Below are 10,932 nucleotides of genomic sequence, written 5' to 3'. Positions count from 1 at the left end.
CGATAGATATAAACTTCCGTCACTCTTTTAACGATAACATTTTTCTTCCGTTGCTAAATATCGACCAAATAAATTTTCCGTCACTAACAAAGATTTATTTTCATGACTAATTAAATAGAATAAATATAAAGTCGGTTCAAAATATTCAAACGAAGATAGAGTTAGCAATGGTATTCTTTCGTTGTTAATTAACGACCGATTTTAATATCCGTTGTAAATTAGTAACGAAATTTAAATTCCATTACAAGGATCAAAAATTATTTCGATAGCTAATTTAGTGATGGAAAAAAAATATCATCATTAAATCCGTCTCTATTCAAGAGTTTTCTTATAGTAGAAAAATTATTGTCCAAAAAATATTTTTAATAATTTATATTTTGCAAGGGAAATGACATGAATAGAGGTCTTCGCTCTATTTATGAATCCACCCTTATTCATACAAGTTTGTCAGATTAATCGAATTGGTTGAGTAGTGCGGGTTGAATAATTCATGAGGAGGCTATTAAGTAGGCTGACTAGGTCGGTCGAGGTAGATGATCCAAATAGATCACAACCGAACCTAAATAGGTCCAGGTGGGAAGGACAAGTCAAGGGGATTGGTTTTCATAGGTTAGACAAGCAACTCAAACATATGATAAAAGATGATTCGTTCATTTCAATGTCCCCATCAATCTGATCCTAGATCAATATGGAGGACACAAATCATGGATAACTATTAGCCATTAGTACAAATGACTAAGGCATAGAAAAAGACATGTTTGGAAATGATAATTAAACTCAGCTAACCCTCGAGATGACCGATTCGGTCCTATGAAAATTTTCCATCGACTACGAAGGTAAATCGAGAAGCACTCGCGGCGGGCGGTCCAAAAGCCCAGCATCGCTTAGTTGCGCGCTCTATTTAGAAGAAAAATTCCTACAAATACTGTATAGTCACTAAAAAAATAATGATTTAGGGACGAAAATTTGGGACAAATATTTTTCGTCCCAAAATCGCAACAAGTTTGGCGAGAAAAATAAATTTCGGACCAAATTAGAACGAAATCTACAACAAAATATTTTCGTCGCAAATTCCCAACGAAAACTATTTTCACCGCAAAATTCATCCCAGATTCTGGGACGAATTCTGGATTCGTCCGAAATTCTAGAACGAATCCAGGATTCGTCCCAAAATTTAGGACGAATCCAGAATTCGTCCAAAAATCTGGGACGAATCCAGAATTCATCCCAGATTGAAAATTTTTTAAAAATATTAAAAAAAATTATAAGGGACGAATCCATGGATTCGTCCCCAATTCTGGGATGAATCCTGGATTCGTCCCAGAATCGAAATATTTTTTTTTTAAAAAAGGAAAAATAATCGGAGGCCTTAAATATAGACATAGAGACATCAAAATTTTATAATAAAAGTTTCTATGTGTTCGTATCATTCTCCTTATGGTAAAAATATCCTCAACTATAATTTTGACCTAATATTTTGAGTGTGGTAATTTTTTAACCTGAATTTGACGTAATTCGGGTTAAAAACTCACCACACTAAATATATTAGGTTAAAATTATGGATGAGAACATATTTACGATCAGTACAAAATTAGGAACCAATAGAAACTTGTTTCATGAAATTTCGACATCTCTAGATCCATATTTAGTTCCTCCGATTAATTTTTTTTTCTTTTTTTCTTTTTTTTAATCTGGGACGAATCTTGGATTCACCCCAAAATTTGGGACGAATCCAAGATTCATCCTAGATTAAAATATATATATATATAAAAAGAAAAATCATTCGGAAGCTCCAAATATGAACCTAAAGATCTTGGAATTTTATGAAATAAGTTTCTATGCATTCGAGAGGATCACCAACTTTTGGGCAACGGAGGAAAGTAAGCAAAGGAGTAACCTGAATAGAATGAATCAATCTCACAATTCTGGTGACTCATCTGCTATATATGCGGGAGGCTCCATTAACATAGATGAGCATAGACTGTGATTGGTAATTTTTTAACTTTTACAATACTTTTTTATCTATACCAAATTTTTTCATTATTTGTAATCATATTTTTTCAGACCAAGGAGATGGGGAAGGAACCCTCTTTCATTGATACTTTCACCCGCACTTTTAGGAAAAAAGATACGACTTGGATTAGGGCGAGAGCAAAAGTAGTAGAGGTTGACATTATTATTTATTTGATCTTAATATATGATTTAGATTTCAGTAGTTAAGTACCTTCACTGTCTTAATATTATATGTATTTCTATTATATCTTATCTCTTTTAAAAAATAGGAAAAATATGATGAACTCGAGCTAGCCCAAACATGCTCACAAGTTGGTGGTGTCGATAGTCAGAGATCTGAGGACTCTGTTGACAATAATTTGAGTTTATGGTTGGAGGTCAGTGGAGGACCAAAAGGGGGAAGGATATTGGGGATGGGTTCCTTAAACAAAACCCAAAGAATAGTTGGAACATCTTCCTCCTCACCAGCACTTACGACCCAAATAAATAACTTGACCGAAGAGGTTAGCAATATGAAGGAAATGTTATCGCAAAGAGACCTAGAAAGGGCGCAAATGGAGCAAGATATGAGAGAGTTGCGCCGACAGCAAGATTTTATCATGTGACACCTTCAGTTGAGCTCCACTCTAAGTCAAATTCCTCCGCATGACGATGATGATGATGGCGGCGATGATAACGATGATGGTAGTGATGGTTGTTCATGATTTTAATTATATATGATGATTATTTGTCTCATAATTAGTGTTTTAAACATTAATCCATGACTTGTTAACTTTTCTAATTTTTATTTTAATTAATATTGTTAATTTATTTTAACGGGGTTGGTGAGGTGAAATATATGTCGCAGAAAAAAGTAAGTATTAAGTAACATACCTGATCCTGTCCGAATCGCCGAACCAAAGGACGCTGGGCACGTGGTGCTTTCCTAGTCGATGGCGCAGGCCTCCGAAGCTCCGGCGATCCTGCACAGAAGTCGGGCCGGGAAGGGGTTCCCGGCGGCGACCCTCCGACGCTCAAGTCAGGCAAAGCTCAATAGAGAGAAAGGGGCTCCAAAACTCGTAGCGTGCGTACCTCCGGCAAAGTGAGAGGTTCTTTATATAGAGCAGTGAAAGAACTAATGCACGTCCACTGAGGTGCATATGTGTCTGCAGCTCATACCCCGGTATGCCCCTGTCAGAGAGCTTACCTGACGCCATACTGCAACAGTCTCATTGCGCCTTCGATGGGACAACAGGACACCCAGTTGTCAGACTAGGAGTATGGCCTAGCCATATGACTTGACGGCTGTCAGAAGATGTTCCCCCTTCTTTACTGCTCATACTCCGGGGCGTCCGACCGGCTGGACAGGGAGTCCGTCCGGCCGGCCCCTCTTCCTTTTATGCGCTGGCCGGACGGCACTCACCTCGCGTCCGGCCTGCCGTTGACATTGGTGTTCTGGGGAAATTTCCAGTAGGCGCTAAGTAGAGACTGTTAGCAGTGTCATTTTCTCCTGGTTCTTCCGCTCGGCTCTTAACTACTGTTTTGACAGAGCGTCGGAACCCCGACCCGGTCGGGGCGCCTTTTACTACCGAATGTCCCTTGGTCGGCCGATCGATTTTATCCATTTCTTCCAAGTCCGGTCGGCTCACCCTTCTCCGGCGGGCTACGTGGCCATTTGACCTCCACGTGGCGTTGACCCCTCGTTAGGGGGTCCCGGGCTCTTACCACCGGATCAATACCCTTAGTTAAACATGTTATACTTTTAATTTTATTTATTTATTTTTTTATCTTTTGCCTTTGAAAAGTTAAATAAGGTTATCATTCTTTTTATAAATTTATTGAAATTTGCTACTACAGTATTATTAATTCAAATTTTGAATTATGATTAGAATTTTTCTAGCAACCTAGTAACTATGAGTACTAAAAGACTAATATCAACTAATTGACCTTAACTAGTTTGTGTTTTCTTCATTTGAGACATTTTCATATGATAGAAATTTTAAGAATACATCTCATGCTCTCCATGTCATATGAAATTAGGATATTTGTAACTATTGTTTGATATGGTGAAATAGGTTGTATCATAACAATTTGATGTGGTAAAATATGTTGTATCATATTTAGGATACTTGTAGTTAGCTTCAAGGTACTTCTTATAATTTAATTTACCATTGCTATGAAATGGATGGTTCATACTAGCTTCAAGGTGCTTCTTACCATTTAATTTACCGTTGCTATAAAATCATGATTAATGCTCTCAATATTTTTTTTGATTAAATGATTATTAACCATTTTGGTATTAATTGTATAGGAATTTTTATTTTCTCATTGCAAAGTTATCTTATTGTCTAATTATGGAGTGTTATAAATACTACCATACTTTCTTCTTCCAATTTAAAAGGGAGTACATGATATTGGTAAACTTATGAATGTTAAGTATATTATGTCCTTACATTTTTTTTTCTCGTTTATCTTTGTTTCTCTTGGTTCTAGTTTATTTATCATCATAGGTTTTCACTTTAGCATCTTAAATTACTACCTTGTAGAGTAAGTCTTTACCATTATAGTCTGTTAGAATGATCTACTTACATGGGACTGTTAGAATTTAAGTAATTATCTTTCTAGTTACAAATGATCTGCTTTATTTGTTTGTTTTTATGCATGAACAGAATATTTGATGGGGAAAAAAGCTTTTGCGGACAAAGAAGATGAGTTGTATCTTAGTTCTTTTTTTAATTTAAATCCTTGTTTAACTTCTTGGATTGTTAGACTTGTATAACTTTTGGAGTGTGAAATTTGTATAATATTTTGGAGTAGCTTGAAGAAGAAAGATCTTGTATAACTTGTTGAGACCTTTGAATTTGTTGTATTGTGATTTGATTTCAATTATTAATAGATGTATGTGAAATAGGATGTGATAATATTAATTAGGATGTGTTGAATGTATATAATGTATTATTTGAATTTGTTGTATATATGTATGTATGAATTGAAATGTAGAAATAAATTCTTTTTGGATTTTTTTTTATTTAGGGACAAATTTGGCACCGAAAATAATTTGTTGCAAACTTATCGTAATTACTGTGCATCAATAATTTCACGATAAAATCATTTTCGTTCCTAATTTCGTCGCAGAAGAATCTGGGACGAAATATGAGACGAAGGATTATTTGTTGTAAATTAAATTAGTATTTTCGTTGTCAAATTCGTCGCGAATTTTGCAACAAGAATAATATTCATTGCAAAGGTTAGGTGAAAATTGGCGATGAATTTGGCAACGAAAATCTAGTTCGTTGCCAAATTTTATCGTCAAATTAGGGACAAAATTGACAACAAAAAGAAATTCGTCACCGATTTCATCCTCAAATTCGTTGCTAAGTTTGTAACAAAGCAAATATTCGTTCCAAAATTGTATACAATATTGCGACAAATAAAGTTTTTGTTGCAAATTTGTCGATGAATTTGGGGACGAAAATATTATTCGTCGCCAATTTCGTCCCCAAATTCGTTGCCAAATTTACAACAAAAAAATATTCGTTCCAAAAGTTGGCAACAAGGGGTTTGGGACGAAAATTTTTTCGTCGTAGAATTCATCCCAAAAAATTTTACAACGAATTTTTTTTATAAATTCGTCCCAGAATTCGTTCCAGAATACTGTATTTTTTGTAGTGAGTTGAGGATCGAACTGTAGATACCTGGCTGACAACTTGAATGCTTTACTACTGCAACTCAACATGTCTAGCGAGTTGGTTGAGTAATGTAGGCAATTTTGTTGATAAGTTGGCATCTTGATTAAGTAGGTCAATTAAATCGAGAGAGCCAAGTCGGCCAATCAAGTTACTTGGTTAGGTTAGGGTGAGCTATCTGGTTAGGCTCATCTGATTTATTGTTGGACCAAGTAGCTCTATTGAGTTGGGCTGTCCTATTAGTTCGCACAAGCATATATGTCATATATCCACCCTTATTGACTAACTGGCTCAATTGATCTACCATGCCTACCCATACCGACTGATCCAATCTGCTCGATCGACTTAATTAAGCAGGCATACCAAACCTAACTTAACCCATCTATCAAAGTGAAAAATCTGCAACATTCCGACTCAAAGGAAATGCGTGGGCTCTACAAAATTCATGGTTAGGTATGTCTTCTACCATTTCCATCACTTCACATGATCATAATGGAACTTCACTGGCCTCCCTTCCTCCATGGAAATTAATGGCTAGAGGAGACAATTAAAGGCATGACATGCTCTTTAAAGCAAGATGTGAAATGAGTTGACCTCCTTGAATTGGAATCTTGATGGTGGGTGGAGAACTAAATGCAAATGCCTGTTCTTGTCAAGATGCCTCATCATCTCCGCATCAATTTAAGACCGGCAAGAAATCCCAACGCGAGGCCGGGGAAGAATCTCCCTCTTTTTTTATAGAGCTCACTAACGTACCCCACTTCAGTTTGTCTTGTTAATCGATAAGAATAAACATCGATAATAATGATCAAGTCTTATCCCATGAAATGAGAGGTCAAGTTTAACTTGTCTCGAGAGATTGATCAAATAAAGTGAGTCAGCAAAGGGCTTGTTCATTGGGTCTTCTGTGGACCCAAAGAAAGGGTTTTAATTACGTCCTTGACTAATCACACACTGTGATACCTACTTTGTGAAAAATGTGATCTTCTTGCTTTTAAAAATTGTATTGCAGAGTTTGATTGGCTTAAGCAATCATTTAGAAAGAGACTGTATTGCAGAGTTTGATTGGTTAAATTTTGAGATATTTTAATTCAAATATATCAATAGAGTTAAGGACTCTTTAAAGCTATATCAATTTTTTTTGTTCTTAGTGTCCCTTGTGAGAGGCTTGATAGGGTCCTCAACTCTAAGGAGAGTTAGGGTAACCTTTTATAGGGTTAATTGTTTAGTTTTAGGAGATCATATAACAAATCAAGATAGTTATCTTGGCTCAGCAATCCCAAAGTATCAATTATTACCTAATAACTTTTTCGTTAAGGTACTACACTTTAAATGCTCCATCATGGTTCTTAGTTACTTGTTTTATACTTGTTGCTTGCTTAAGTTATCATCATGCATGGTTAATTTATGTGTTTCTCTTAGTATTTAATTGCTTTGTTTTATTTCAGCTCTAAGTCTCCCAGGATATAATAACTAGAAACCTTTCAAAATTTAAAATAAAAGTTATTCCTTAAACTTTCTTTCATATATTCTATGTTTGTAGTTAACCATTTGAAAAGATAGTAAATGTTAAGTTTTAGTTTCATAATCTGCCATTATATTTTATAATAAAATTCATCTGAAAATCTAAGTCCAGTGGCATCTTTCTTCATCTACTCCAAAAGACATGATCTTCCCTTTGACAAATTATAATCCACAAGTGTATCTTAAGAAAGAACAAACATAAAATTATAACAAAAAGGTCAGAGTTGAATTGTGACTTTAGAACTTTTCAGTGAAGATAATATGATCTGAACAACACACACATATATATTATCTAGTTTATATATATATATATATATACCAGTTGAATACTAGTAAACTACAAAGTATGCTGATGCAATATTTTATACTTTAGAAAGAAAAGTAGGGCAGATGGTTCCCACACCTTGGTAGTTGTTGACTGGCCATGATCCTCCAATACAATGCTACAAATAGAGTGTCAAGTTGTAACTGTATAGCTCTGGTACAGCATTAATGCAACAGAAGAATTACAACTCTAAATATACAATTTCTGGGATCATATAGAGGATGCAAATATATAATATATTAAGCAAGTGAAACCAAAACATCAAGCATGAGAGGCCAAGAGAGAAAAGATTGACCTGCATATATATATATATATATATATATATATATATATATATATATATATATATAGAAATTTCTCATCCACCATGCACAGCATCCTTAGATTCTTGTTGTCTCCCTAGCTCTTCAAATCTCTATCACATGCTGGTGCATCCCCAACAGGCAATAAACCAAATGCAGTGTGGCATCCATCCAGACAGATTAATCTAAAACCCGAAATCATATTAAATTTCATCTCTCCCAGCTCTGACTTCATACGACTCCACAAGCCCTAGTTGTTGCTTCCCCAATTGTTCCAAAAAGTAACAATGTAATCTTTGCTAGAAAGATAACATTGGGCGTTATAGAATGATGTGACTAATAGGCCACTAGTTAGGGGAATCCATGGGAATGGTACAGGGAGGATGGAGCGATGCCTTCAGGTCTGCTGCTGGTGGTGGTGCTGCTCTGATCTCCGGCGCCGTCATTTATCTTGCACCCGAATTGCTCTGCGATCCCGAGGTTCAGATACACCATCCTTGAATCCAGGTTGAGGTTGACCATGCTGGGGCTGGAGCAGGTCGCGTTGCAAGGGCTGGTTTCGTGATGGTTCAGCCGCGGGTACACGGGGTTGTTCCCGGCGGCGGCGGCGGCGCAGTTATTGGCTTCCTCCCTCGACATCACCATCGCCGCTGACTGAACGAGCTCGAGGCAGAGGCGGAGCTTGTTGGGCTCGATGTGGGTCAGGCCCGGCACCGCGCCCTTGAAGAGGAAGTCGGAAGTGAGGGAGCGGAGGATGTCGAGCGGCGTGACGCCGTCGACGGTGCGCACGTTGGGGTCGGCGTGGTGGTCGAGGAGCACGGCGACCATGTCGGGGCAGACCATCTCGGCCGCGACGTGGAGAGGGGTCTTCCCGGCGGGGCCGGCGGGGCAGTTGACGTCGGCCGCGCCGAGCTCGAGGAGCGCCTTGACGACCTCCCGGCTGCAGTTCTCGACCGCGTAATGGAGCGCCAGCGCCTCGTCGAGGTTGAGCCCCTCGCCCATGACCATCAGCTTGACGAGCTCGACGTCGGAGGAATCGAGGGCGCGACGCATGCGGCGGATCTTGTGGCGATGGTCCTCGACGTCGACGGAGGGCCCGCCGAGGTCGAGCTGGTGGTGCTGGATGAAAGAGGGGCGGCGGGAGAGGGAGGACTTGAGGCGGAGCTGCTCGATCTGAGCCACCACGTCGATGGGGAGGTGTTTGGCGAGCACCTCCGCCGGGAGACCAGACTTAGCGACGAGGTGGGAGCAGGTGCTCCACAGCTGCTGCGTCTCCTGCTGCCGCGACGCCAGCAGCACCTTCATCACGTCCTCGATCGACGCCTTCTCCACCATGCCCGCCAATTGCTTCTGCAACAACAAAAAAAAAAATTTTAAAAAAAAACAAAATCAGGAATCCACGTTTGATTCTTTGCATGAAATATAAGGAGAAGAGGCGGTTAGTTGTGAGGGGCCAACAGGGTGGGTGCTCCCAATTCAAGAAATTGGGAATGATGCAAGAAATTTGACAGAAACGAGTGGTGGAAGATCTAATTAACCAAGAGATGGAAAAGACCTGATTTAGAAATGCATGCCTATGATAGGTAAAAGATGATATATCCGGATGGGCGAAAGAGACATCTGCTCAACACGATTTGCTAGCTAGCTGTGAGAATAGGGAGTATGATGTCTTTCGCACTGTGTACAGAAGCAAAAGGAGGAGGTTGGAGAAGAAGAGCAACAGTAGGCGATGGACATATCCAAAAAAGAGGAAACACATTATTGGCCTTCAATGTTCCTAAAAAACAAAAACCAAAAAAAGAAGAAGATGGAAAAAGAAAAGGGAAGCCACTTCATTGAGAAGGACAAATGAACTGTAACCGAGACAATACAACTGTTTGAATTGGGACAAGGGGGCGAAGATGGATCGATTTATATATAGGAAGATGCGTATAGTCGTCGTCGCCGAAGCGTGGGGTCTGAGAGAGAGAGAGAGTCGCGACCTCTGTGATCTGCTCGAGTTGCTTGACGCCGAAGGATCGGGCGGCGGCGAGGGTGTCGAGGGCGAGGTCGACGGCGGCGGTGCAGTGGGCGTGCCAGCAGCCGCGCTCGCCGCAGCTGGCCCGGGTTTCGTGCTTCTGCGGCACCACGGAGGCCTGGCCGCTGTAGAGGAACTGGAGGACGAGAAGGAAGACCTCGTAGCTGACGGAGTTGACCGGGATGACGGCGGTCGGCACGGCGCCGGAGCGGCGCGGCGAGGAGAGCAGGCCCGGCGAGGGCGGGTCGGTGCCGCAGAAGAAGCGGCGGAAGAAGAGGCTGCGCGCGGCGAGGATGCAGCGGTGCGCGTGGACGAGGCGGCCCTCCACGCTGAAGGTAACGTCGCTGAACGCCTGCCCGTTGATCAGCAAGTTGAGGTAGTCCAACGAGAGGCACTTCAGCGTCTCCTCCATGAACTCCGCCTTCTTTTAATTAAAAATTCTATCCTCTTCCTCCTCCTCCTCCCGATCTCTCCCTTTCACTCGCTTAAGGTACAGAGGCAGCTGGTTTACTTCTGGAAGTCGAAAACTTTGTCAGATCAGCAGAAATTAAGAGAGCTGGAGTAGTGCATGCTTTCCCTCTTCTGCTCCTCCTGCTTCATGTTGTTCTTTCTTTTCCATCTGCATATACCTGTGAACACAGGGGTCACAATTTTTCCTTTTCTCTCTCCCTCTCTTTCTCTTTTCCAGTGGTGTGAGTATTTCGGCAACGCCAACTAGCAAGAAAGGGAGAGGAGCAATTTGGATGGATGTGCTCGGCGGCTGAGGTATATAAAATAATTGAGATGGCAAGTAAAATGAGGAAAATTAGATGGAGATGTTCGCTCTGAGAAAGAGAAAACAAGCACACAAATATATCGACTTTTAACCTTTTGTTACTTACCCTGATCATTGCATTGCTTGGATCGATTAATTAATCAATTAATTAGTTCTTTTATAATGTTCTAACTTTACTCTTTAGATTTGGGGAAGTGGCTAGAAAACAACAAAGAGGAGGTGAATAAAAAAAACACTTAAAATTGGATCATCCCTGGCCAGATGTTGATTGGGGAACCTGTCCATCGAGAGGTCCACATCAAGGCTGCCCC

At 40.0% G+C, this 10,932-nt stretch overlaps 1 protein-coding gene across 1 annotated transcript; it reads right to left on the bottom strand.

The window, feature by feature from the left end:
• Nucleotides 1-7,535: 7,535 nt before the first annotated feature.
• Nucleotides 7,536-10,684, bottom strand: LOC121989465 (BTB/POZ domain and ankyrin repeat-containing protein NPR5-like). The gene is made up of 2 exons (XM_042543540.1): nt 9,812-10,684; nt 7,536-9,179 (listed from the first exon to the last, which is right to left on the bottom strand). Exons 1-2 carry the CDS (start codon nt 10,256-10,258, stop codon nt 8,181-8,183), a joined length of 1,446 nt encoding a protein of 481 aa, XP_042399474.1. The 5' UTR covers nt 10,259-10,684; the 3' UTR covers nt 7,536-8,180.
• Nucleotides 10,685-10,932: the final 248 nt, after the last annotated feature.

Source organism: Zingiber officinale, chromosome 6B (assembly GCF_018446385.1).
Source record: "Zingiber officinale cultivar Zhangliang chromosome 6B, Zo_v1.1, whole genome shotgun sequence".
Lineage (NCBI taxonomy): Eukaryota > Viridiplantae > Streptophyta > Magnoliopsida > Zingiberales > Zingiberaceae > Zingiber > Zingiber officinale.
This window is presented reverse-complemented; position numbering and strand designations above follow the sequence as displayed.

Excerpts from the sequence above, each read along its gene's own strand:
- LOC121989465 (XM_042543540.1), bottom strand. The coding sequence starts at position 10,258 with ATGGAGGAGACGCTGAAGTGCCTCTCGTTGGACTACCTCAACTTGCTG. Across the intron at positions 9,180-9,811 it reads AACTCGAGCAGATCACAGAG|AAGCAATTGGCGGGCATGGT; the intron begins GTCGCGACTCTC and ends TTGTTGTTGCAG.